This window comes from Curcuma longa, unplaced genomic scaffold (genome assembly GCF_044706935.1).
Source record: "Curcuma longa cultivar G26 ecotype Majalengka, Jawa Barat unplaced genomic scaffold, ITB_CL_G26_1.1 utg2798_np1212_758248_RagTag, whole genome shotgun sequence".
NCBI lineage: Eukaryota > Viridiplantae > Streptophyta > Magnoliopsida > Zingiberales > Zingiberaceae > Curcuma > Curcuma longa.
In genome coordinates, this window is record NW_027435600.1 from 358,030 (window position 1) to 385,361 (window position 27,332).

Genomic DNA, 27,332 nt, shown 5'->3' on the forward strand with positions numbered 1-27,332 from the left:
TCTTCATATCTACAGGTGAAAATGAAGCAGCTGAGCACAAACATGCCTAGTGGTTGTCCTTCAGATAATAAATGCATAGATTAAGTCAAATGAGAACAGTATGGTATTAACTTTAAAAAGTGTGATGTGATTGAGATATGGAAGAAGAGTTCAACCAGCAGTTGTTTGGGCAAAAATTAAATGAGTGTTCATCATTTACAAAGTCTTTAAATAGATCCTTTTAATAATGGATATCCTTTTAATTAAAATTAAATGGATATCCTTTTAATAATTTTATTTTAAAAATATCTTTTTTAATCCAATATTATTATAGTAGTTATCGGTAACTGCTACAACATATAAAAGTTACCAAGTAGTTGCTATAACATATAGAAGCTATCAAGTAACTGTTATAACATATTTAAAATGAGTTTATGATTTATGATTTAAGATTTATAATGTATAGAAATTACTCAGTAGTTGTTACAACGTATTTAAAGTGAGTTTAGAATTTAGAATTTAAGATAATTTACACCGTGTAAAAACTATCCAGTATCTACTACAACGTGTTTAAGATGAGTTTATGATTTAAGATTTTGAATTTAGGATCTCTGAATATTATTATATCAAAATATTATTTACCAACTTGATCAAAATAATTGAAACTTTATAAAAATTATTTTAAAATAGTTGTAGAAACTATTATATAGCTGCTACAATCCTACATTATAAACTCTAAACTAATCCTAAGTAAGTTGTAGTCACTAGTGGGTAGCTTCTGCATATTATAGCAACTAGCTTTTATACGGTGTAAAATATAAATCTTAAATCCACTCTAAATATGTTGTATTAATTATTGGATAGTTTCTACATATTGTAACAGCTTTTGAATAACTTTTATACATTATAGCAGCTAGTAACTGCTACAAGAGTATTGGATTAAGGGGTATTTTTAAAATAAATCATTGATGGGCGTTTATTTGAATTTTTTGAAAAACAGATGCTCATTTGATGTTTCTCTTGACTTGATACGTCATTTTCATTTTTTTCCCCCTAATTGTTTCCTATGTGAGACAGTGAGAGGGGATGATATGTTTGAAAAACTAATATGCCAAACTCCATTTCCATTACTACACCAAGCTTCTATTATATAAATATTTTTCTTTTACCTTTTCTTTCCTTTATTTTTTTTCCTTCCTTTTCTCTAGAAAATTTTCCCCTTTTTTCTATTTTGTTTTCACCTTAGAGTTCTTTCTAATTTTCTCAATCCATACCTCGGAGTAAATAGAACATAAATGACTAGGTGAAGATAAGAAAATGAGTCATCAAATTACTCCACACACGCTTCTAAGAGTTTATTCATGTCCTCCTTCATTTGGGGTTCACATTGATGATAGTAAATAGGTCACCATCAAACTACAAATTAAATACACTCAATATTCCATCTATCCATGGTCTGGCAGGCTCACCCATATGAGAAATAGAATTGATGAAAAATACAAATGCAATAATATGTTTTTTCAGGCATCAAGGGGCCAAGAAGGGTCAAGAACAAGCTTTAAGGGATAAAAATCTAAATATTTCTGGGAATAAAAAAATCATCAATATCTTGACCTGACTTTTTATTTATTTATTTTATTAATCAAATATCTAATTTTTTAAATTAATTAATTTTAGATGTGACTAAATCCTATAAAAAGTTTTCATTAATCATTAAGATAAATGCTTGCGTAGTCAACGTCCTAAAATTATTTTTTCATTAAAAAAATTAATCTATAATATATACGTCACAATTAAAAACCGATCCACTAATCGACTACGAAAACTTCTTGCCGTTGCATCGTAGCGCGGAAGGGGGGAGGGGGGCTTTTGTTTTCTTGAATTTGCCTCGTCATTCAACTTTAATGATTATGAATGTTAATATTGAGTCCTAAACAAACAGATCTAATTCTAACAGTAAATACAATCAACATTTTCAATTCTGTCATAAATCAATGAATAATCTTAAATATTAAATTCTCGAACTTAATTTACAACTGTCTACTTATGAAATTAATTTAAAGAATCAATTATCCAACACAACCAAGCTGAGCAAGTCACACATGCTAACAAAATGAGCAAGCAAAGATGGCGTCAGTTAATAATTTAATAAATTAGAATCAGAAACAGTAGAACAGTTCTATAATTTGAGTTGCAGTAAATTGGTGATTCAATTAAAAAAGTGTCACAATCGTTTTGTACGTAGTCAAATATAGGATATATCAAAACAATGAACAGAATGCTGTCCCGTTAAATTAGACAAAGAATGATATAATGAGATTGGTGTGTTCTCAGATAATATTTGCCAATAAGCAAAAAAATTGGAATCACAATTCTGACTTGCGTGCCTGTGTGCCCAGTTGGCTGAATAAAATGGCCATATCCATCCCTTGTATCATGGTAGGCATAGCTGTTTCGTAGGGACACTCTTTGGAGAACCCAACCTTGTTGGTCTTTTTCACCTTCTTGATGCAGCTCTTGAACTTGTCGTGACATGGAACACTCATCAGACCTGGAATTAGTCAACAGTGGCAACATCAGAATATGAACTGCAGAAAAACAAGAGAATGATATAGGCTGGACATGGAGGATGTATCTCAATATGCAAGCATGAGAAAGAGTCCATGCTTATAGATAAATAACTAACACGAGTCCTATAAGCTCAAAGCTAGTAGAGCAGAGCTGTAAACAATGAATGGAGAGTAACAAGTAATATCTTCTTGATCAACAACCTCACACCATTGCTTCTTCATAGTTCTGCATTCCCATTGTCGATGATTCACTACGAGGACAAATTTTTATTTTAAGAGAAACTCATGATAAGGCTTTATTAGCATAACAGGTTGATACACAGGTATAGTTGATCACCAGCCAATGCTAAGACACTTCACACAAAAGTGGCATACTAAAAACTTCCCGCAGGAATGTTTTTGGTCAATCACAGCACATGCTTAAGTGGCATTTGGTTGGTCAGCCAATTGATTGCCAGAAAAGTGGCTAGGTTTTCGGTTTTTATGTGTGCCAGTCCTTTTTACACTGTAAACTAATACTTAGTACAGTCTATTTTGAAACGGAGAGTAGAAACCCTCCTGATTCATCTCATAGACAAGCTGCGTTCCCAATATGATCTGAGTCATGTGGGACCTCCTCGGCAATGCAAACTCAAGAAATTCAGCACAACCATGACTAAAAAAATGTATAATTTGGATAACTAAATGCTGGCTTGATTCGGATGACCACTGAAAATAACTAATCACAATACCCCATTAAGGCTTGAAAGGCTCACGGAGCCTGCCTCATAAATGGGTGGATCATGAGCCCATTTGCACAAGTAGCAATTTAGTTATAACCCATCTATTATACTTGCAATATCAAGGACAAACACTACTTCGATACTTTCTATTATGCGCATTACACGTTGAAAGATTGAACATCAGATGCACGGGGATGAACCATAATGGATCCCCCATTGCCTAGATGCTAGGTAGTTGGTCGACTATCCACTGCCGATAATCATCTTTTATTAATATCTTGTTCATAACTTTTTCTGAAAGCTAACCACAAACAATTAAGTTTGTCATTTTCCCCAGCATTCTATGCTAAGTTTAGTTGAAGAGCAGATCATTATCCTCTACCCTTAGCAGATTGAGTATGGCTTCAAGTATTATCTACTTTCCATATTACCATTGGAAAACCATATGCATATGTAGTGTTGCAGCATTACAGACATGCAATCACATAAAATTTTATTTTTCAAATGGTTTACCTACACCACCCTTATCTATAAGTTCAATCCACTTTATGCCTTAGAATAAACTAGAAATGAACATAGTGCATCTTATTAATCACTAATTTTATTTAGATATAAATAATAAAAATAAAAAGGAAATCATATCCTTGTATGAAAAAGACATGATTATGTTAAAGGAATATCTACAATGATTAGTAACAAAATGAGACTACACTAGCATATAATTTGGCTTCAGATTCGGCTGTAAAAGTTTCACAATGTTTAGATAAATAAAAGGAATGTGATGATTAAGAGGAATTCACAGATGATTATCCTTTCTGAAGATTGCCAACTTTGCAGATTAAACTACGAATCTATTTACTTAAGCACTACATGTTTTCCAGATTGGTGAGTACTTAAAAACTTATCTTATTTGCATTTTCCACTAACCAATAATCATTATTTGGTAGGTGGAACTTCTATATTTATCAACCTTTCGTTTTGACAAAGTTATTAACAATTCAAGCTACATTTTATAAATTGATTTTCTTAATATCATTCACATAAGCATCAACATAAGTGATTGCATTCAGCATCTGCACTATGTGTGATACAATCACCTCACTGGGCATAGGTTTTTCCCAACCATGATATAATCAATTTATCCCATTCTTCTAAAGATCTAGACACGAAGGGGAGCCTTGGTGCTAGGGGTGTCAAAAATGAACTTGACCACCCAATCCAACCCGAGTCGACCCAAAAATATTAGGTTAGGATTGAAGGTTTTAGGGTTTGGGTTGGACCCAAAATCTGACAAGGGAATTTTTTTTGAGTTTGGTTGGATTCAGGTTGACCTGAATTTAGGATGGAGTCTAGGGTTTTAGAGTTTAAGGTATAGGGGAAAAATATTATTATTATGTGTTTTGAATTTTTATTTAATTATTTTGTTAAAGAATAAAAGAATAATATTTAGATCGAGTTAGTTGAGTTATTCGGGTTGGTCGGATTATCCGAGTTCGGGTTCATAGTTTTCAGGTTGGTTCGGGTTCAAGTCTGGTTCGGATTGGAAATTTTTTTGTAAAACCTTGCTTCAACCCGATCTGAACCCACCCGACCCACTCGAATTGACACCCCTACTCGGTGCAATGGTAAAGTTGTTGCAGCATAACTTGAAAATCACAGGTTCGAGTCTCGAAAACAACCTCTTGCAAAGCAGTGTAAGACTGCGTACAGTAGACCCTTCTCCGGGATCCCACATTCATGCACTGGGCTGCCCTTCTAAAGATCTAGAAGCATAAATTTTATCCATCAAGCAAATATCCATATTGGCTATCAGCTCACCAAACAGGGGCATGATAGTCATAGTATAATTGTCTGAGATGACATTTATCTATTGTGACATTTATTTTATCTTATTCGTATTAGTCAATTAGAGTTTCACAAGAGACCTTATAAACTCCCTCAATCTACAGGTAGAGATACCAATGCTTTATCTACTTTTCCCCTTTTTTTCTTTTCATAAAAATGAGGAATATCTATAAAGCTAGAAACTTCCTCAATCTACAGGTAAAGATATCAATGCATTATAAACTTTTTCCTCCCTTTTTCTTTCGTAAAAATGATGAGCATCCATAAAGCTTAATCTATACTACATTATTCAGGTGGAATACAAAAAAGTTCAATTTCTAGATCTATTATACTAAGATAAAAGAAAACCAGGCGAGACGTGAGAAAACAAAAACGCCAACCTTTTTTCTCAACACACTCGTCGTGGGCTTTGCAACAAGCATCGAGCTCATCACAGGGTTTCTCCCCAGGGCAACCAGTCCAACCCACGCCACAGAACTTCCCATATCGAATACCAATGGCTGATCAAACCAACAACCCAAAAAACGTCAATTTATTTTAAATTTTAACCCCAAGACGTCCGATCCCTGAGCCAAAAATAACTCACAGTTGCAGTTCTCCGCTACGCATCTCCTGCTGCAATTGATCTGCGAGTACAAGTTAAGATCTCAGAAATAAAGCCAAACCTAGAAGCTAAGATCACGATGCGAGGAAAAAGATGGATCGGTACATCGGCGTGGGAGTGGCTAGCAGCGATGCGCTGGAAGAAGACTGCGAGGAGGAGGAAGCAGGCAACGAGGGAGACGGGAGATCTCTGCCGATGGCTCTGCATTCTCCCTCTCGGGGATTCTGCCTTCTGCGCCGCGTCCGACCGCGTCGAGGTCGCTCGCTCGCCGGGCTCCGTCACTCGCCCAATTCCTAATTGCCAACCGCCCCCTCCGGCCCCTTTCTTGGTTTTTCTGAACCGGACGGGCCGTTGAGACCTAGACCTAAAATTTTCAGTAAATTTTTCAATAAGCACCGCTATAGTTGATAATTTCTGAAATTAGATTATTAGTATCATTTAAATTAATTAATGGCTAGAATTATATTTTGGTATAATAGGCTTAGATGAGTTTGGAATGAAAAATCAACCTCTTGTCTTAATTTAATTGTGAAATATAAATTAATACTCGTCTCACCAATAGTTTATCTCATTCCTTTTTCAAAACATCCAATCATAGAATATTCGAATCATCCAAATATCATGTTGAACTATGTGCTTATCTTATTCATATTTGCTCATTTGATATTTTCTTATTAATTCTCTTCAAATTTTAGGCGAGTCAACTTGCATATATTGGATGTTAGATCAATTTTGGTCAAGGGTAGTTATTTATCGACAAGGATACCTTAAGTGTCTCTCAATACCAATTCTTTGTTTTTATCCATTCATAAGAGTACCAATGATTCCTTGTTGAATCATTAGTAAAAAGGGTTGTTCACTTGGCAATATCTTACATTAATTTATATTAAGTTAATCGATTGTTAGGGTGTTGATACCTCAATGCTTGTTAGGATAATTAGTAATTAATCATCAAAGAGAAAAAAAAGGTAAGATAGGGAACGTGAAGCATCATGAGAATAATCAATGCACAACACATGCCACCATCATGTCTCAACTAAACAAGCATCTTTCGGCTTTTGCCCCACAATGTGCAAGGCACTTCCTGATCTCTTAAGCTAACCTCATTAAATTTAGTTAATTTCTTTTAGATTAATAAGTACTTAATTCTAATAACCACTTAACATTTTGATTATGATAGGATAGAAGATTTGCCATGCCTTTTCTAACTCAAATAATTACATACTATTTTTAGGGGTTTCTTACTCTTTACCATTATACAAATAAGGGTAATTAAGGAATCTCATGGATGACTTAGTCCTGCCTCTTAATTATTTTATATTTTATCCTCAACATTAACAAATATAAATGATGAAAAATAGATAATGAGATCCAACTTGAGCTAGTAGAAAATATATTTGTTCTTTAAAAACAACCTATGAAATAAGGTTAGTCAACTATGGCCTTAACAATCTAACTATTTGGTGTTTGTAGAGATAATATATATCTAATTTTCAAATGTGTCATGTTGCACTTGATGATTGCATCGAATGCTTAATCATAATTCATGTTACACAATATACACTTAATTAATAAAAGCTTTTAACCAAGCACACTAAATTAATAAAAATGAGATTGCATATAAGCTAATAAAAATGAGGGTGTTAATTAATGTGATAGTTTACTTGGATATTAAATATTTTATTTATGATCCATTGGTATATTAATTTATTGTTATTATCATCATTATATATACATATATATTTAAAAAAATAAAATAAAAAGAATAATTTGCTTAATTAAAAGAATTAAATAGCAGGCCATATAATTCTCCAACGTCATCCCGCGGAATGCCTGGGAAGGCGGCGACGGAGCACGGAAACCGTTATATAAAATGGCGCCAAATGTAGCGCGGCAAAGCAACGGCCAATCAACCTCCGTTCCCGGCTGAGCTGTGAGCCTGTGACAGCCTTCGCAAACGCCCGCACGTTTAATTAGTCTCTTTGATCCGATCGAAATAAGTTTTTAATTCTGAAACAAAACCCAAAATTATAATCTCCTACGGAGAATCAAAAAAATAACAATAAAATGCCACTACATGATGAGCACGAGCAAGCTTTTAGGGATAAAAAACGCCGGCTTTAACCGCGACGCTCTTTTGCTTCCTTCTTTTGCTCTAAAAAGCTCGACTTCTCCTCGATTTCTATCATTGATCCATGTCTCCTTCTCCCCCTCATCTGCTTCCTGCTTAGATCCTCGCGGAAACAAGCGCTGAGAAAGGAAACGGGAGAATATTTACCAAAAAGGTTCGAGCTTTTCTTGATGAATTTGGAGAGATTTTGATCGATCTTCGCTGTCTCTAGTTATCTATAGTTTGATGCTTTGTATTTATCTTGCCAGGAACTTGTGTTCCTGTAGTTTTAACAGAAAAACTTAGCATCAAGTGCGCGAGCAAGATGCTTAAAGATTTTTTTTTCTTCCCTTCTTCTTGTCATTCTTTCTAATCCTTGTTCCAATGATTCTGCTGATAGGGATTTGTGCCTGCAAATCGGTTAATCCATCTCTTCTTTTTTTCTTGAGAATTGCACATTGAGTTTGAGTTATATTTTCCTTGTCGATCTTCATCAGCATCCACTCCATGTCATCTGTCTGAGTCTGAAGATTCAGAAATCAACCAGTGGCCTCCTCTGGCAGTTGAATCTTAAGTTATTATTTCGTGGAAAAGGAAATAACAACACTCTACTTCAATCATGCAATTTCTGATCCAAAATTGCTGTCCTGAGAGTGCATATACATGAAGGATCACATATTCAGAATACAAGGAGGATGCCAGGGCATATTGGAGGAATAGCTTACTTTTTCGACTCCAGCAAAATGGATAAATCCCACAGATGGGCACAGAAGAAGCATGGAGATGGTAAGGACTCAACTCACAATGCTGCTCAAGTTTTCATTTCAGAAGACACTGGAAAGTTTATTGCAGTTTATTCAATTTATTTATTTTTCTCTCTTTACTCTCTTGGCTAAGTTCTTGTTGATCATGGTAGGTTACGAAGCTCCCCGGAATAGCTTGGACATATCCAGTGCATCTAGAGGGTATCACTCTGTCACTGGAGATGTTCAGGTAAGCTTTATGTGTCATATCTAAGTTTCAAATGGTGAGAAATATATGATCAAGGATCCCTTGTTATGCTTCTCATCACTGATGACATCCTTTTATTCTGACACTCAATGTGTCGACTTACATAGATAGGCAATCTGATTTATGTTTTTTTTTCTTGGATCCAGTTCTATAATTAATCATGCTCTTGATTATATTATTGTCAAATTCTAGATCTAATATGACTACTCTTTCTAGGTGAAAGCCCGTTTCTCTGAAGTGAACCATCGTCGCAATGGAACCTCTATGAAGAGGTTGATTGATGGAGAGACTTGTAGGCAAACAAGTGATAGTTCCGTTGGACCGAGTGTCGTTGCCCGATTAATGGGAATGGACTCAATTCCAGAACAAAGTCTGAAAGTTCACACAAAGGAACATGAAATCTATAGATCAAGAAGATCTATGGAAATTAGCAAAGCCACTGTGATCAGTTCAGGTACGCAAAATCCATGCAGTTCTACACCCTCCAGGGAATCAAAGGACAGCTTACTTGTAAATAGTAAAGGAAGGCATTCAAAAGCTGAGAGCAGAGGAAAGCCACAACGACGACAACATCCACAAGAAGAGCAGCTGAAGAAGTTCAAGGTGGAGTTTGAGGCATGGCAGGCTTCCAAGGATTACCGAACCCTTGCACAAGAAATTCTGAACAGGGAAAAAATGGCCAAGTATTTGGATACCAAGAACAAAATGACCAAAAAGAATCCTACTGGCCTCATAGATGTTGCTTCTCCAGGAAAACAAATAATCGATACGAAAGAAGAGACCACTCTTTCTTTCAGTAACTCTAGCATGCCTATGAAACTTACTACTGAGGAGGACAGTATTGATTGCTTCCGAGTTACTGAGACTGATAGGAAACAAGAGAGAACTAGTTCAGCAACGCGAATTGTGATACTGAAACCTAGTTTTGACAGGATTGACGGCGACGAGGAGAAATTAGCTGCATTGTCTGATCAGTTAGGGAAGGACTGTAGTATGGAAGATTTTCTTGAAGAGGTGAAGCAAAGGCTCAGAACTGAAGTTCAAGGAAGGAGCAGTAACAATTTTGTATGCAGAGGAAATGTAGTGAGGACTTCATTTGATGAAAGTTCGATGAATCCAAAACAAATTACTCATGACATAGCAAAACAAATAAGAGAAAGTGTGTCCAGAGACATGGGAATGAATCTGATGCGATCAAACTCTACTAGAACTGTTAGGAGTGACACACAAATTAGTCCGGTTGACTCACCAGAGTTCATTGGAAGAGATATGAGGAAATTTCTATCCCAGAAATCAAAGAATGTACTAAAAAATGAGTTACTTTTGGAGAATCCTTCAACTAACCATGGAGATTCAGGTGCTTCCTCCAACAAAGGAAAGGAAATACCAAAGTTGATATCTGATTTCTCAGACAAAGCGAAAAATGTAGACTACTGGAAAAACAGCAAAGTGAATGAATCAGATCCAATTCCAACTCAGAAATTTCTGACAATCAACTCAGACTCAGAACCACAACGTAACCTGATCAGATCATTTTCTGCACCAATGTCCGGAACAGCTTTCGGGAAGCTCTTCTTAGAGGACCAGCATATTGCGTCTGCTCAATTTCACAGGAAGCATGAACCATCTGATAATAATTTTTCAGAATCGAGGAAGCAAAGAAAGGATAGTTTTAATTTGAAAGGAACAGTAGCCAATCTGAAACATAATTTAAATCTTAAAGGAATGTTGTTTAGGAGAAAGAATCAGCCAATAAAGGAATCGACTCCAGGCCAATTCATTTCAGTGGACAAACCAGCTGCACCAACTATGGTTACCAATTTTGGCATGGCTCAGGCAAGGCCGTTCTTAACTTTGTCGAAACTAGTTTAATTATCTGCTATTAGCAAGTTGTATCATTGTTTTGATGCAAACAATTTGTTCTCAGGATAATGCTACAGATGTGCCTCCCAGTCCAGCATCTGTATCAAGAAGTTCTGAAGAGTTTTGCAGGCAAGACAACCCGAGTCCGATATCACCACTTGAGGTCATGGCATACCACACTTCACCCTGCATCTCAGAAGAGTTGAGTTCCAATGCTCCAGGAAGAGGTAGAAAGTTATCATCTGTTTTGAGTGCACTTAATTCAAACTAGAATTGCGTTCTCAAGACTTGAAGTTGTTTCATCTTATCTAAACTGTGCACCTTTATTGTCACACACTAAGATCGCGACACCTCTATCGCAGAACCAGATTTATCAGAAAATCTAGAGCATGGTGGAGCTGAAACGGCAGTATCAGAGCAGCCTCAAAAGCAAGAAATAACTGACATGGAGAACAAGGATGTGTCTCCCTTGCGTGGTATCCTTGCAACTGCTGGGTTTTATGACTCAAAGTTGGATGAATTATCAAGGCCAATCTCATACCAGGATTTTGAAGTGGAAGAAGCATACAGCAAATACGGCAAGGTGGATACTGATTCTTCTATACCTCGCAATGATGATGTAACTATACGACACAAACTTCTATTTGACTTGGTGAATGAGTCTATGCAAAGTCTGCTCGGTCCTACCATAAAATGCTCCATGTTCAAGAGATGGATTCTAGGCCCAACTTCCTCATCACAAGGAAAAAGATTGTTGGAAGACTTGTGGAATCAGATTCAGTTGCTCTTAAATTCTTCCATTGATGGGTCGTCTAATGCTCTAGATAGCATGGTGGCTCAAGATTTGAAGATGACAACTTGGCCGACGATGTCGTACGAAGACATGGATGTCGTAGGAAGGCAGATCGAGAGGGTCATTCTACTGAATTTGATCGACGATATTGTGAGAGATCTGTGCCTTTGGCACCATTAGAACAGTGCTTTATCTTATATTTTATTCTAAGAATATGGTTATTTCAGTGTCATTGTAACAGTTCAGGAGCATATCTGTTACCATATAAAAAAATTTATTCTAACTTGATTTCAGTAACCGGTGGCCCCACGAAAGTTTCCCACCAGTCACCAGGGTAAATCGAGAAGTGCACACAGCAGCCAGCCCAGACACTCAGTATCCTTTGATTGAGCTTTCCATTTGGAGAAAAATTCATATAAATACGTCATAGTTGGGGATCGCACCTATAAATAGGCCGTAGCTGGGATCAAATCGCAGGTGCCTAAGTGACAACCTAGATATTCTACCATGACACCATGGTCTTCGGGACTTTTTTTGTTTCTTCCACATTCTAGCTAGTAGTTATGCCCTCTAATTAATAGAAAAGTATTAGAAGAATAATATTCTCCGGATAAAAATATAGGATTGTGCATTGCTTTTTTTTTTTTGAAAACAAAAACCCTTTTTTACTTATACCAATTAAAAGTGAGTTTTTTTTTTATTTTTGCCAAAACTAAATCTAATCATTTAAAAAAACTTAATGACTAAACTTGCCTAGACTACATAAATATCTTCATGTTTATCAATTCTAGTTCATTCTCAAAATCTATATAAGCACATGGAAAATATTCAGATGTAAAATTAAATTCATTCTTGAATATTTTTAACAAGAAAAACTTTAAATCAGTCACCACACCTTTTAACAACAGCATTTATTAACTTATTCAATAAAAACTAAAAACAGTATGTTATCAAATATATATAACAGTAGAAAAATTATAACAATATTTATTAAATAGTTATTGGTTAAGTAAGAAAATTTGTCAATTTAAAGCAAAGCATTAATGATTTAGCATTTAATTGTAAACTCTGCATTAATTGGAAAATTCGAGTATGACATCTGAATTAGCCTAATTCTTTATTATTCAATTTATATATATTTATAAATCGATCTTAAAAAGATTGGTCTCTATTCCTTTTAATCATGTCATTAGTTGAGGAGACAACGTGATTAGAGAAATAACACTTGAAACAAATTGAAGTTTAATCAACATTACTGTGGTACGACTTAAATTTAAAACAATTTCAAATTTAGAAACTGTCTTTAAAATTTTGCTTAAATTGGAAAGCTTTTTATCTTCAATTTTTTTTAGAATATAATTTTTCTAAGAAGGTGTTGGTGTTTTTGTTCGTTTTCTCCACTTGTTCTACTTTTCTACGCGAATGAGGCTCCGAGTTCGAGGTGGAAGAACCAGCCGCCGGAGTGAATTCGCCAAAGACTCGCCTTCGATCCACCGTCTGCACTCTCCTTTGCTTGCTCGGGTGGTTGGTGTTTCCGATTCCCCCCGCTTTGGATTCTTCCGTTGTCGATTAGAGTGAGCTCGGTAGATGATCTGTTGATGCTTCTGTGATCTTGATCGCAAACAGATACAAATTCGTCTCTTGTTTATAGCTAACTTGGTGCATCCTCTGGTGGTCAGTTATTGAGGTACGGTTTCAGTAGGTTTTCTTGCTGGGGTTGAAGCGATTTGGCTGATGGATGCAGTTCCTGAGAGTTCACTGGCGCGAAATCTCTCTGATGGGGCTGCTGATTTGGATTTGCTGGATCAGTTTCTCTCTGGAGATGGCTGGATGGAAATTCCTGAATTCCTTGATGAATTCCAATGTGATACGCCTAACTCCATCAGCCCCTTCAATCCTATGAGCTTTTCGCCTCTTTTCGAGGTCAACGATAACAACCCTAATCCGGGTTTGCTGGAGAACTGTAATCGAGAAGACATAGGAAGGCCAGATGCATCTACATGTCTGCCCGGGGATGAATCCCTGAACGAGAATCTAAGCTCGGAGTCAAGAACGAGTTGGCAGATTCAACCAAGGGATTCCAGTTTCTCTGTGAAAGAGAAATTCGTTCAGGTACTTGATCACTTCAAGGAGATCGAAAGGGATGGAGAAGTACTAGTTCAGTTATGGGTGCCTGTGAAGAGAGGAGACCAAATGTATCTTACAACTTACGGTCAACCTTTCTCACTCGACCCGAATTGTGAGAGACTTGTAAATTATAGACAAGTCTCCACCAGCTATCAGTTCTCAGCCGAAGAGAGCTCTGGAAAGGCATTAGGTTTGCCTGGTCGAGTATTTATAGGAAGATTGCCTGAGTGGACACCAGATGTTCGATACTTCAGCAGCTATGAGTACCCACGTGTGGATTACGCACAGCGGCTTGGTATACGTGGAAGTATAGGAATTCCTCTTTTTGATCATGGCCGTCGTTCTTGCTTGGGAGTTGTGGAAGTTATCATGACAACCCAGAAAATAAACTACACGTTTGAACTTGAGAAAATTTGCAATGCTCTACAGGTTATTCTTAAGCTTTTATGATCTCCCCTTTCGAATTATCCTTTTCAGACTGAAATGATGATTTCTATCTGCCTCCTATTCTAGAGTTTTTTTTTTTCTTGTTTGTCTCTTCTAGTTGAAGTTTGTTTCTTTTTCTTATCTTTTTTGAGATTTTGCTGAAAAATACTAAAATTTGCAGGAAGTAGATCTTCGTACTTCTTCAGCAGTGATTGTTCCACAGATTACGGTGAGCTAGTAGAGTACACAAGTATCATGATCGAGTTCCTATTGATCATAGACGCTGATGTTTGTTCTTTTCTTCTTTTTTTCCTGTTACCAGGTGAGTAGTGATTCTTACCAAGCAACTGTATCTGAGATTCTGGAGGTCCTGAAAACTGTTTGCAAGGTTCACATGTTACCATTAGCTCAAACTTGGGTACTATGCTCACAACAAGGTAAAAAAGGCTTCCGCCATTCTGATGAAAACTATAGGGAATGTGTCTCTACTGCTGATGCTGCTTGTTATGTAAATATCCCTTCTATGATTGGTTTTTATGAGGCCTGTTCCGAGTATCACTTGCTAAAAGGACAAGGTATTGTTGGTAGAGCTTTCATCACAAATCAACCATGCTTTTTTCCGGATGTTACCACTTTCAGTAAGACAGAGTATCCACTTGTTCACCATGCAAAGTTGTTTGGTTTGAAAGGTGCTGTTGCAATACGCCTTCGGAGTATTCTTACTGGAAATGCTGATTTTGTATTGGAGTTCTTTCTCCCTATTAATTGCTTACTGATTGAAGACCAAAAACTGATGCTTGCTTCAATATCAAGAACTATGCAACATGTTTGCCAAAATTTAAGGGTTGTCACTGATAAGGAGCTAGCAGATGATTCAACATTATGGGTAAATAAAATGATTCCTCCAAACTTTTTGATGGAAAGTTCTTCGCCTGAAGCAGAACCAGGTAAGATAGATCACACTGTCACTAATATTGAAGGTCAGATAACAAGGATATCTAGGGATGTTGCACCTTTATCAAGTACAGAAGGAGGCTTGAAGAAAAAAACAAGCCAAGATGATCATAAGGATGAAATTGAAAGACTTGGTATCACATGCGACAGAGATGATGTTGAGGTGATATCACATGCACTAAATATATCTTCAAAGCATAAGCAGCATCCAGTAGGCTTGGGTAAAGATGATAGTGATAATGAAAATTCTATGAATTTTGGTAGTAGCAATCCTGTGGTGACAAAGACAACAGAAAAGAGGCACAGAAAAGCAGAGAAGAATGTCAGTTTGGAAGTTCTTCAGAAGTATTTTTCTGGTAGCCTGAAAGATGCTGCAAAGAGTATAGGTGGTAAGATTCATTCTCTAATGGAAAAATTAACATGGGTTAGATAATTATTTTTCTCCTTTTTTTATGTTTCTTTGTTTATTCTCAACAGAAGTGTCATGAAAATATAACAACAACAACCAAGCCTTATCCCACTAGGTGGGGTGATGACTAAATATAGTGATACTAAATTTCTTCTTGTTCTTTCTTTCTCTTTGTTAAATAAAGTCATACATTGAGTCCTCAAAGGAAACTTCGATTCTGATATGATGGAATATAATACATATCAATTTCAATGGAAGCATAAGGATCCAAGATCTTAGTGCAACTCTTGAGTTGAACTCTTCCTAGCTAAGTGTTGCTTGTGTTGTTTGTTCTTTTGCTGCATAGTTGTCAACTTGTAAGTGAAAGACTAGGAAAGGGAAAGAACATTATTAGATGGTAGGTGGTGCCTAGGCGGCCTGTATCAAAATGACAAAAAAAAAAAAAGGATATAGGATCCATGTGCACCAATGAGTTCTTTTTTCTTCAAATTTGGATATAGAAATTATGAAGAGATATGTACAAAAAAATTAGGGTTGCTGAGATGTGAATGTTGAGATGGATGTATCATGATACGACAAAGAATGAAATAAAAAATATCAATAACTGAGATCAGATTGGTGGAGCTATGCCACAATGATGATAATATAAGAGATATAAGTTGAGATGGTGCAAACTGTAAACATGTCGAAAGGTGAACAATCGATTATAGTTACAAGAGTTAAATCATAGTTGTAAGCAGTAGGAGACCAAGGAAGATTTAATTTAACAGAATAATGATTTTATTGATTTAAGTATTACATTTGATGTAGCTTTGCATAGAGATAAGCTCTATGTAACTAATCCCAGATAATTGGGACATGATGATGGAAGGAAAAGCAATTGGCTAAAAAGGATCACCATAGACTATAATTTTTTGCTTTCAATTTATCTATTATCTGACTACAACTTGGGGCTTCCTCTTGGTGATATTTTTATGGTAGTTTAGTTTTTAGGGGAAATTTCATTTACCACAGAATTTACATTTTTAACAAATGGCCCTCTAGAGTGTATTTTTTAGTAATTTTTTATTAAAATGAAAATTTACTTAGTTTTTGTGTTGGTACCTTACCGGGTTATATGGATGCCCTTTTCTGTCTCTACTGCTGCAATGATTCAGTTATTTTTCATTTCAACTATACTTGTGGGAAACGTTGCATAGTTCAATCAACAATCTGACTGATGATACTGTTGTCTATTAACTTTTCATGTTCCAGTATGCCCTACTACTCTTAAAAGAATCTGTCGGCGGCATGGAATAACTCGTTGGCCTTCCCGGAAGATAAAGAAAGTAGACCACTCTTTAAAGAAACTGCAGGTTGTTATTGACTCAGTTCATGGTGCTGATAAAGCCATTCAACTAAGTTCCCTGTATAAAAATTTCACAACAGTACCCATCTCAGAGAAGAATTCATCAGGAGACTCTCAAGATAGAAACTCATCAGGAGACTTTCCAGTATCCAAATCGATCCAAAATGACTGTCCAAATACTAATCAGGGCGTAGATGCTCAATTAAGTCATCACCATTCATCATCTTCTCACTCATCATGCAGTCAAACTTCTACTCCAAGTCTCTCATCTCCAGGTGGAGAAAAGCACTGTATTCAGATTGCTAACCCTCGAATGAAGCAAGAAGAAAACCATGAGAAGGTTGGTGGTATTCCTCAGGGAGCAAATAGGGAGATGGATTTACATCTTTCAACTCAAAGCACATGGATTTATCCTAATGAATTTCAGAGTCACAGGTCGCTTGGAGAGCATTGTTCTTCTGGAAGTTTGGAGCCTACCGGAAATCTTAAAAGCAGTTGGATGATAGTAAAAGCCACATATGGTGAAGAGAAAGTTAGGATACGATTAGATCCTAGTTGGAACTTTGGAGAGTTGAGACATGAGATCTTGAAGCGGTTCAATATAGTTGTTGAAAATTCTGTGAATCTCCATTATGTCGATGATGAGTCGGAGTGGGTTTTACTAACATGTGATGCAGATCTTCAGGAGTGCATTCATATATATAGATTGTCAGATGTTCAAACTATAAAAATTTCTGTCCAAGAAATTGTTACTCATCAACTATAGCATCTCCATGTAACATCTGATGGAGTTCATCATTTGAAGGTCAATCTTCTTTCTTCCAGCTATGGAATTTTTCAATGATAGCCTGATCTTTGCAATGATCCGTGATCATGTATCTGTCAGTGTGGATTGTTGGCCATGGACTCTCAAGCACATGCTAATGCTCCATGCTGAAATACTAATGCTCATGGAGACCATCCTGTATATGAAACAAAGTAGCACACTGATATAAGCGTGAATTGATCACTTAAAAAGAATTTTATGGAACTGACTATTCTGTTAACAAGAGGAATCACAAGATAGATTCCTTATGCTCATTCTTAAGGGGAAAGACTTCTTAACAATGTATAAAGATCAAAGGCAAAATAAACTATAGATGCAATCAGTTTCACATTTATCATGCTCACATCCTAATTAAAGATCCAATTGGTTGTCAGCATGAAAGGCAATTACAAAGATTGTTGGATGTTTAGTGTGCTCCATTGATTCAAGATCAACAAACTCCAGAGTCACAATGGTAAGCAGCAAAAATAACATGCTCAAAAAGAACTGATGCTAACTGGCTACTGGCAAGGTTACAGAGTGTGAATGAGTAATTCCAAATCAACACTTCTCCAAATTCAAACGCATTGGAGTATTGCTCAGTTTTGCGCTTTGTTTAACGTCCATAGTATTTACAATTGGATTAAGTTCGATGATTTCAGTGGTGTTGTCTATTTCCAAGGTTTTAGATGTTTGATATTCATGGATAGATTTACTAAGCAGTTTTGCCAACCAAAATCTGGGCTCTAGTTAGGTAGCTTGATTGAGACATGGAGTTCCTCTGAGGAAAAAGAAGGGATGAAGAAGAAGCAGGTGAGCATCAGGAGGGCTACTCGAGCTCCGTCTCCAGTTTCTCACCTGACGAGACAAGGGGCCTGGAATCTTTAATAGAATGGTTAGTCACTCGATGGACTTCTACTTGACAATGTCATTGTCCCTGCTCTGATCAAAAGAGAACAAGTCTGTGAGATGCCTTGCTGATGGAAATGTTGATAGAAAATAGATTCAATCAACATCTAAAGACACCATATAGATTTGTTCCTTTCACCAACATTCTTACTTATTGGAGCTGAAACTTCCATGCACAATGAAGCTTTAAGAGTTTGTTTTCCCTTTTTATTTGAAAATCTTGTGAGGGAAATGCCCAGGAGGCAACAAGTTTGTGTTGCAGAAACTTAAGGAGTGTGGTGCATGGGATTCTGGTTTGGGCCAGTAGGATGGTCTTCCTTTGAGTGGCTTTCTCATTTACTAAATTTGGAGGTCTTTATCGTATCGGTGATGCGCAAAGTTAGCTGGTGATCGGAGCTGTTTCTTGTAGTCTTGAGGCTAATGCCGACCTTAACTCTGTTCTTTGGCTGGCTTTGGGAGGTACACCTTTGTAATGGCTCTTCTTCTCCCCTTCTTTTAGGATGTTGAAGAGCTATGAACGGGAGAATGTATAACTATGATGAGATTTTGATCCACGAGACAGGCTTCGGATACTGATGTTTAGTTTCTTTTTTCAGAAAACGAGATGAATTAATGGAAGTACTGCGAGTATGAATATTCAACAATAATTAAATTTTATCTCATTAGATGAAATGAAATTGGCTACATAGAATCTTTTTATATCAGTGAATTTTATTTTTTATTATATTATTATTTATATTTAAATAAAATTTATTTTATTTTATTATTATTAATTAAAATTTTTAAATCTTTTCTTTCTCATGTACATATTTAGTACATATTTATTATAATTTTATCGTCTAATTAGAGTGTCTATATGTCTTTTGAATTTTTTTTTCAATAAATATAATTTTGATTCTTTTTCATATTTTTATTTTTTATTTTATCCATTATTCATTCAACCACGTATAAATAAATATTAATAAATAAATTAAAATTTAGACATCATTTCATCAATTCCTCTATTCATTACAAATTTGGAAGATATATTTTCATAAAAAATAAAAAATAAAATAAAATAATAAAATAAGTGTGAGCATCTTATTAAAATTGAATTGATCCAATTAAATTTGTTATCAATAAATTAATTAAATTATTTTTTCCAACCATCGAAATTTTATTATTATAAAAAAATCGATAAAAAATTAATTAATTCAAATTAATTATTTTTTAAAATTATAAATATATTAAAATAAAATTCAATATGATAAATTTTTATAATTTAAATTAATACTTTAATAAAAACAGTTAATAAAAAACTTAATAAATTCAAAACCAATAAATTTAATCAAAATACTCAATATTTTTTAAAAAAATATTAAATTTCTAAATTAATCAAATTGAATTTTTAAAGTAATTAAATAATCGATCCATATTTCAATTAAACAAACGGTATTTACAAGATTTGAAACCAATATTAATCAACAATACGATTAGCTTTTCATTCCATTCCCGATTCATTCACCCAGCGCAATGGACCCTACAATATTAAATTCGATACAAAAACTTCAGAGGAGATTCTAAAATTCACAATTTGAATCAGTTGGGAAACAAAGTCATTGTGCAAGTATCTCATGATATTGATAGGACTGCACGTAATCAACTCAGAATGAACTGATCTAAGTAGAACACATGAATAAATGACAATAAGCCACCGAAATTAAGGAAACAAAACTGGCAGTGCCAGCATAAATATGTGAATTTTAAAAAGGAAAAACATTGTAATAATAAATTATTTTTTAAAAAAAGTTAATCTGTGCTATTCTAGTGTAAAGAGACTACCTCAGTCGTTAAATAAACAACAAAACATGCCTCAACTAGTGCCTATACAAGAGATTGCAAACTGAAACGTGTTGGTTCGAAATTTGTGTTCCCGCAACCTGCATTCCCTGTTTCAATCAACGCAGGCAAAAGTACTTTACATACACATTGTTACTATGAATATAAGCAACAGACACCCATGCAACCAAAAAAAAAAAAATGGAACTACTTACCTAATGCACACAGAACAGATGATCATGTGCTAACAGATAACCATGATGAGAATGATGAGGCATCTGAGAGGTAGAAAGTGTGTTTTTGGCAAATGTTCACGTCTTGCACTGCACCAAGTTCATCCTGATGCAGCAACAGCAGCAGAAGTGGCAACAAATACTCGAACACACTCTTGCTTTTTCAGAGTGTCACAAATTCTAGACTGTAACAAACAGGTGGATTGCTGCAGCATGTGGTACTTTGCCTCGCTACGACAAATAAACTGAATAATGATTGAACAAGTGAAATCAAGCATTGGTATCAAATTATCTGCTCCATTTTCAAACTCACTGCTGAATAATAAGAGAGGACAAGAACATATTGGTACTTGCAGGCTTGGAGTGTGGAAATTGTTCTCCATCTGTTTTCTCCCAATACCACCGCAAAGACAGCTTCCCAGAACTTGCAGGTCAAAATAATCATGAATAATTGGACTTTCACCTCAAATCACTCCTAGCTGTTTGATGTTTTTATGTCGTCACTCAACATCATTCCAGAACTATTCAGCCTAAGTTCACTCCATGATTCTGGATTGCTTTTCAGAAACTCCAAAGACCATTCAATACAAAATACGTATCCCTACCACTGGAAACATATGAAACGGAGCTAACTCGTAGCTTTATCAAATGGCTGGTTCACTTTTCCACCAAGCATCTGTTGTCGTATGCTACGCTGGCAAATTAGGATCCAATACCAAGATGACTTCATTCCTTTCTTAGGAAGGGCATAGAATCCATTCGGAACATCTGTCATCAATCTTGTCTATCCATCCTTTGACAATTTACTGTATGGAATTTAATTTTTAGCAAGTGTTCGTTCCTAGGTTAGTGTCTGTGCTCCATAGCCCCATAGCCAATGAATCACTTCACTTGTCAGGCCTCCCCATAGTTCACTTGTAAGGCTATCCATGGCATGAATTCTTTGCCTTTTCAATATAAGGCAGAAGATCAGGCTTTTAGACTTTGTAACATCTCAGTGAGACCAACCAAATGAAAAGCTCAATAAAGTGATGCATAATCCTACGACCCTCTTGCATCCTCTCCAGCCAATTTTTGTTTCTCTTCTTCAGTTTGCTTGTTAAGTACCTTATATAATTTCATGGTATTAGCAGAAAAATTTTCCACAACTTGAAAGATATGTCTCAGACTTGACTGAAAACTTATGACAGTCGACCCACGATCCTCATGTTCAATTGTTGGCATCCCGTTCTCGCTGGAAATTATAAGTAATTTCTTTCTCTGCTTATGCAGTTCTTGTTCTTCCATTTCAATTGACCTTAGTTTGCTATTCTTATCTTTATTTGTTAACTGCCTCTGCTGCTGCACAGATTTGTGCTGTTTCCATATATTTAGGACATTATCGAGAAACGACTGGGCTGCTTTAATAACTTCCATTTCAGATACCATACATATACTGGAAGACCAGTAATTGCAGATAACAAATACAGGGGGTGCACCTAATCTCCCAGGAGAAAAAGGAACCTCTCCATCATCAGTAACCTCAGGCTCATAAGCTATACCTTTCCTTAACCATCCATTTAAAGCGTTGACATACATCTTTTGAGTGGTAACCCAAATAGAGAAATTGGCAATCCATTCTGCCATAACCAATTCTAAATGCTTTATTGTATCCAAAGCATCAGGAGGCTTTCCTCCAGGCACAACAGAGTCTAGGTTTTGTGCTTGGGATATTGCTTGATGCTGAATATGATGGCATTCTGACATGACTCTCCACATGTCTTCAAAACTGCAAAGTTATAACATTGCACCTTTAAGATGGACAAAAGTGAAACAGCATAAAATTGAATTTTGAGACAATTCTGCATTAAGATCTCACACTACCACATACAAGCTGATATGCACCAATATTAAGATAGATTATATCAAACAGCTCAATGAAACAAATATAAATCTCATATTAGACTACTATTTGGATTATTTCCATATTATAAAATAATGATGAAACAAGATTTTGATAACTCATTTCTAGAAGCTTAATGGAATAAATACAAATCACATACTAATTACAATTTTATTTCTCTTCATCATAATTTAAAAGGACAAGAAAATAAAAGTTGATTCACATTTCTCATAACATACACAAACCTACAGTGATATTGATGCTTTGTCCCTGATAAATCATAGAGGATATTAACTTCGGAATCTGATAATAATTACTAATTTTAGAGAATCAATAAGACTCTAGTTTATACAAAATTGTGGCCTCAAATACTAATATAACATGCTGAGATAATTTGTTCTTATCCCACCACGATACAGCTTTATATAAAACACAGGAGCCCACTTAAGACACCAAATGTCCTTTTCTCAGTATCATCAGAACATTAGAATTGTAAAAAAAAAAAAAAAAAAAACACTCAGTATACATAAGATGGTAGACATAGCAACTGTTTACCAGATTGAACAACCCATCAATCAATTACAATAAAATGAAATAGAATAAAGTGTATCAAGGGAGAATTGAAAAAAAGGTTATTAAATGAGCAACAAGAGAGTATAACATACCCCAAACAAATGGCATAGCAAATATGGTAACCACGTGAATATAATGAACTACTTTATATTTCTTTCTTTATAAATATAATGAACTCCAAACAAATAATTCGTCAAAATTGAGAATTAAGTCCAAAAGTACCAATAGAATAATTGTTTGAAAAGACTCGACATTACTTTAATTCAAAATTTCTTTATTTATAGATAAAAAGATCAAAAGGGCATAATGTAGAGACCCAAAGATGGTAACAGACCACAATAAGAAGCATAGGGAACCAAATAAATTTTTCTGCCTTTTAAAAGAATGTACATCAAGGAATCACAATAGTGGATACAGTATGTTACTGAGAAATCAAATATATGGGCAGGCCTCAATCTTCATTGTATAAGAAAAACTCTTATGACCATGAAAGGTCGTCCACAAGACATCAACACAAAATATGCAACAATTCTTCCCAATTAGCGATTATAATGACTTGCTACCTAGAGGTCAGGATACCAGAGATATAAACTGCATTCATGGGAAATAGTTAAACATACAAATTCATATCACATCCAATTAAAGTAACTCAGTGTGGCAACACTGTTTTATTTTTAACATTACGTAATCAACAAGAGCATTTCAAAACAAAATAAATAAATAAAAAGAGCGACAAATACATACCCACTGATAATTTCACAAACTCGTAACCAGAGTTCTCCATCCCTTAGCTGATTAATTTTATTTGAAATTGTGCCAGCAACCTGAATAGATATTCTTATCTTTGTAGATAACTTTCTAATGGAAGATTCAACTGCCTCAAGCTTTTCAGTTTCTGCACCCCTTTCACTCAAGTACCTCAAGTATTGACGTTTTCTTTCATATTGAACCCTCATCTCTTCTTCAACCTGCATATAAGGTTAGCATAAAGTCATGTAAGCTAGACAAGCACATACCTTTCCAACTTGCGTATATGAAAATAGCCAAGGAACAATGATTCCTCAAACAGTTACACATGAAACTTCATCAAGACATAAACCATAATGAAAGATTCAATGCAACATACATAATTGCCTTTCACAATATTTCACAAGGCGGATGCACTATGTATGTGGCATGCATGAATCCTGCAGGAGGATTCCTGCAGTTCACATATTCAAAATGCTAGAATATCAGGGTTGGTCCAGATTGATGTTCTAGGTACATTAAATATAGCTGAAACAATGTGAAGGTCAATAAACACATACAAGCTAGAATTAAAAAAAAAAAAAGATGAGTTTGACACAAATGGCATCGTAATGGATTAGATCAAGGAACATGCCAACCAAGTTCAAAGACACTTCCCATTTTGGAACATAGCTCAGGTATTGCTATGGATAATATTTCCAAATCAAACACAAAAACCCTGCAAGTTTAATATCAGAGGAGGTATGTAAAGTCAACTACGAACGGCCCCAACTAACCAGATATTGGTTGAAAACAATAAAGTAGAATAACTGGCACATTAAATTACTCAAACTTTTGAAAAAAGACCTGGAGAAGTAATCTGAAGGGAAAAAAAAAGAAAACCTCTTTGAGAAGTTTGGTCAATGGAAAAACTAAAGTCTTAAGTATTATTTAAGGAGATAATAAAAAGTATTTTTTATTTCCTATGACAGCAAAAGAATTATTGCTTTAGATTATATAAAATCATTAGCTTCCCAGGTTTCACGTGTGATCTGCTTGTGATCAACCGCCTCCATATAAATATTAAAATCAAATGACATGACTATTAACCCTCAAAAATATGATCGTTGTACTAACCATGACTTCTGCAAGAAGCTTTTGTTCCCAACTGTAGAGTTTCTGCAATGTTGATGAAAGACTGTCATCTTCTTCACATGAAAGATCTGCATTGGTCGGAGTTGGAGACAACCCGCATATCATCCTGACAGAAGTTGCTAAAAAACAACAAGAACAATATTAATAATAATAATAAATAAATAAAAGAAACATGTCCCACTCAAATTGCAAAATAATTGCGAGCTACGTGCCCACCTTTGTGGGAAGAATCTTTTTTCTGATATAGAGTTTTCCCCACTTCAAGCATCTTGGACGCTTGCTCAACCGATTGCGAAACCCTATCAAACTGAGTCTTTATCTCCTGTACGATCTCAGAATCATTCTGGTAATTTCGAGAAACTGTAAATCCTGCACTGCGCCACTCTGCAGGTTCAACCACCACACTCTTCTCAATCACGTGAACCCCATGCTCCGAGCTGCTCCCTGCCTCCACTTGCTTAGCCTTTCGTTGGGAACCATCATCAGCACTGCTGATCTCAACTTCTTTTGATCCCCTAGCAGTCTTGCCGGAGTACGTTGCATTCGCACCATTCGCAGCGGCTGATGTGGAAGCTGTGAACTTTGGATCGCCATATGCTTCCTTGACTACCTCCTGGTTTTCGTCTTCTAGATCAGGGATCCCTTCCTCCTCTCTCAAATCCTTTGAGCTACGTCTTGGCGAATATGGAGCAAAATAATTATCAAACGATTCAAATGGATTCAAAAAGTCCAATGCTGAAGCCGTAGAAGGTGGAGGCGGTGGAGGCTCTCGGGAAGTAGGACTCCCACTTGCTGCCACGGTTGTTGATGGAATGTTTGGAAGTGGCGAAGAGAAACCAAAGAAACCACCACTCATCCCATCCCCGTAGTTCATGTGTGATTGGTAAGAAGGATAGGAAGGGTAAAAATTGGAATTTTGAGGAGGATACGGGTAGCCATAATAAGGGTAAGCCACGGAAGCTGGTTCGTCGACGGAGCCAAAACGCACCGGCTCGGAATTTGGAGGCTGCTGCTCGTGGGTGACCGACGACTGCATCGGGCCCTTTTTCGCATAGTTAAAGTTGACGTAGGTTTGCCCAACGGCGGGAGAGTCATCCGCGGGCAGGTGGTGAAGCGGAGAACCTCCATCCGAGTGAAATGGAGAAATATCATCCGAGTCGGAATCGGAGGGGTGGAAATTGATGTGCGAACCAGAGTGAGATTGAGAGTGGCCGTGGACAGTGGCAGAGGGAAGGGACACAGCCTCTGCAGCGCCGACGGCGGGGAGTGGTGAGGGCGTGAATAGCGGAACAGGATCGCCCTTCCTCTGGGCAGGAAGTGGGAGGACGGGGGACGCCTGAGGGGGCGGCCGGGTGCCGTATAGGAACTCATGGAGGGCGACAGCGACGGATTGGAGGGATCGAGCGTAGGCGGCTTGGGCGTCAGCGAGGGCGTATCGATAACGGATGGCCTCGGCAAGGAGCTGGGATCGCTGGCGGCAGAGCGCCACAGCGGCCTCCTCCGGGAGCTTGGAGCCTCCGCAACCCATCCCGAGGCGAACCCCAAATCCACCCGCCAAGGAGACCCAAGTCCAACTAGCGGAGATCACAACACCGGAGCTTCTCCGGAGGAGTAGCCGCCGTGTTCGGCAGCGATCGGAGAGATTAGGGTTGTGCGATCGAAGAAGAAGAGCAAGATTCCGCCGTAGAAGAAGAGCGTCGTAAAAGCGAATTGGTATTTGGCTTTTGATGGCGGTAGGAATTGCGTAGAGATGAAAACAAAACAAAAATAATAATAATAATAATAATAATAATGATAATAATGATAATAATAATAATAATGATAATGATAATAATAATAAACGAATGTAATTATTCGGTACGGGCCTAATCAAAATATTCCCATGTGCCACGTCATCTTGACGGCTCTCTCGCAGCAATTTTTCCTTTTTAAAGTTTTCCTCTGGCTGGCCGCTATCGGCGACGGTATCAGGTAATTGTACCGCATTTTGGCAGGATATGACCAACTTGTTTTTTATTTATATTATTAAAAAGATGCCTCTCTTTTGAAAATTTTAAAATAAAAAGAATATTTTTATTTTTATTTTATTGTAGAAGTTATGGGATGAGTGTTAGAATATAGGTGAGAGTTATTATAATTTAAGTAAAATATTATTTATTATATTAATTAAATTATTCAAATTTAATTAAAAAACATTTATAGCAATTGTTACGACTATAATTGCTTCAAGTGCAGCAATTTATCAAAATTATTTACAGTATATTATAGTAGCTATCATCATAATTGTTATAATAATACTAAAATAATTATATTTATTAGATAAAAATATAATAAGATGTTATTTTGATTTTTTTAAAAATATTTTTATTAATAATAAAAATAAAAGATATCCTGTTAATTTGTATCCATCATGAATCATATCAAAAAATTAGAAAATGATTGTTTTCTTGAAGTGTAGTGTAATGCTAAA

The 27,332-nt window shown here is 36.1% G+C and overlaps 4 protein-coding genes across 4 annotated transcripts; 2 read left to right on the forward strand and 2 right to left on the reverse strand.

Annotated features, from left to right (window-relative positions):
- Positions 1–2,176: 2,176 nt before the first annotated feature.
- On the reverse strand, positions 2,177–5,992 carry LOC141820239 (putative phospholipase A2 homolog 1). Its single transcript, XM_074707523.1, has 4 exons — positions 5,826–5,992; positions 5,703–5,742; positions 5,497–5,616; positions 2,177–2,530 (listed from the first exon to the last, which is right to left on the reverse strand). Exons 1-4 carry the CDS (start codon positions 5,925–5,927, stop codon positions 2,346–2,348), a joined length of 447 nt encoding a protein of 148 aa, XP_074563624.1. The 5' UTR covers positions 5,928–5,992; the 3' UTR covers positions 2,177–2,345.
- A 2,533-nt stretch (positions 5,993–8,525) lies between these two features.
- Positions 8,526–11,677, forward strand: LOC141820144 (uncharacterized). The gene is made up of 5 exons (XM_074707417.1): positions 8,526–8,616; positions 8,747–8,823; positions 9,058–10,677; positions 10,769–10,931; positions 11,067–11,677. The coding sequence occupies exons 1-5, from the start codon at positions 8,526–8,528 to the stop codon at positions 11,675–11,677; spliced, it is 2,562 nt and encodes an 853-aa protein (XP_074563518.1).
- Positions 11,678–12,969: 1,292 nt separating this feature from the next.
- LOC141820170 (protein NLP1-like) lies at positions 12,970–19,073 on the forward strand. The gene is made up of 5 exons (XM_074707444.1): positions 12,970–13,080; positions 13,177–14,053; positions 14,232–14,279; positions 14,373–15,393; positions 16,668–19,073. Exons 2-5 carry the CDS (start codon positions 13,232–13,234, stop codon positions 17,525–17,527), a joined length of 2,751 nt encoding a protein of 916 aa, XP_074563545.1. The 5' UTR covers positions 12,970–13,080; positions 13,177–13,231; the 3' UTR covers positions 17,528–19,073.
- Positions 19,074–20,513: 1,440 nt separating this feature from the next.
- LOC141820171 (uncharacterized) lies at positions 20,514–26,537 on the reverse strand. The gene is made up of 4 exons (XM_074707445.1): positions 25,079–26,537; positions 24,845–24,981; positions 23,726–23,949; positions 20,514–22,294 (listed from the first exon to the last, which is right to left on the reverse strand). Exons 1-4 carry the CDS (start codon positions 26,388–26,390, stop codon positions 21,568–21,570), a joined length of 2,400 nt encoding a protein of 799 aa, XP_074563546.1. The 5' UTR covers positions 26,391–26,537; the 3' UTR covers positions 20,514–21,567.
- Positions 26,538–27,332: the final 795 nt, after the last annotated feature.

Coding starts and splice junctions, on each gene's coding strand:
- LOC141820239 (XM_074707523.1), bottom strand. CDS start 5,927: ATGCAGAGCCATCGGCAGAGATCTCCCGTCTCCCTCGTTGCCTGCTTC. Junction 5,743..5,825: donor CTAGCCACTCCCACGCCGAT/GTACCGATCCAT, acceptor TTGTACTCGCAG/ATCAATTGCAGCAGGAGATG. Junction 5,617..5,702: donor CGTAGCGGAGAACTGCAACT/GTGAGTTATTTT, acceptor TGGTTTGATCAG/CCATTGGTATTCGATATGGG.
- LOC141820144 (XM_074707417.1), top strand. CDS start 8,526: ATGCCAGGGCATATTGGAGGAATAGCTTACTTTTTCGACTCCAGCAAA. Junction 10,678..10,768: donor CCAATTTTGGCATGGCTCAG/GCAAGGCCGTTC, acceptor ATTTGTTCTCAG/GATAATGCTACAGATGTGCC. Junction 10,932..11,066: donor TTCCAATGCTCCAGGAAGAG/GTAGAAAGTTAT, acceptor CCTCTATCGCAG/AACCAGATTTATCAGAAAAT.
- LOC141820170 (XM_074707444.1), top strand. CDS start 13,232: ATGGATGCAGTTCCTGAGAGTTCACTGGCGCGAAATCTCTCTGATGGG. Junction 14,280..14,372: donor TGATTGTTCCACAGATTACG/GTGAGCTAGTAG, acceptor TCCTGTTACCAG/GTGAGTAGTGATTCTTACCA. Junction 15,394..16,667: donor TGCTGCAAAGAGTATAGGTG/GTAAGATTCATT, acceptor TTCATGTTCCAG/TATGCCCTACTACTCTTAAA.
- LOC141820171 (XM_074707445.1), bottom strand. CDS start 26,390: ATGGGTTGCGGAGGCTCCAAGCTCCCGGAGGAGGCCGCTGTGGCGCTC. Junction 24,982..25,078: donor AAAAGATTCTTCCCACAAAG/GTGGGCACGTAG, acceptor GTTGTTTTTTAG/CAACTTCTGTCAGGATGATA. Junction 23,950..24,844: donor AGCTTCTTGCAGAAGTCATG/GTTAGTACAACG, acceptor CCTTATATGCAG/GTTGAAGAAGAGATGAGGGT.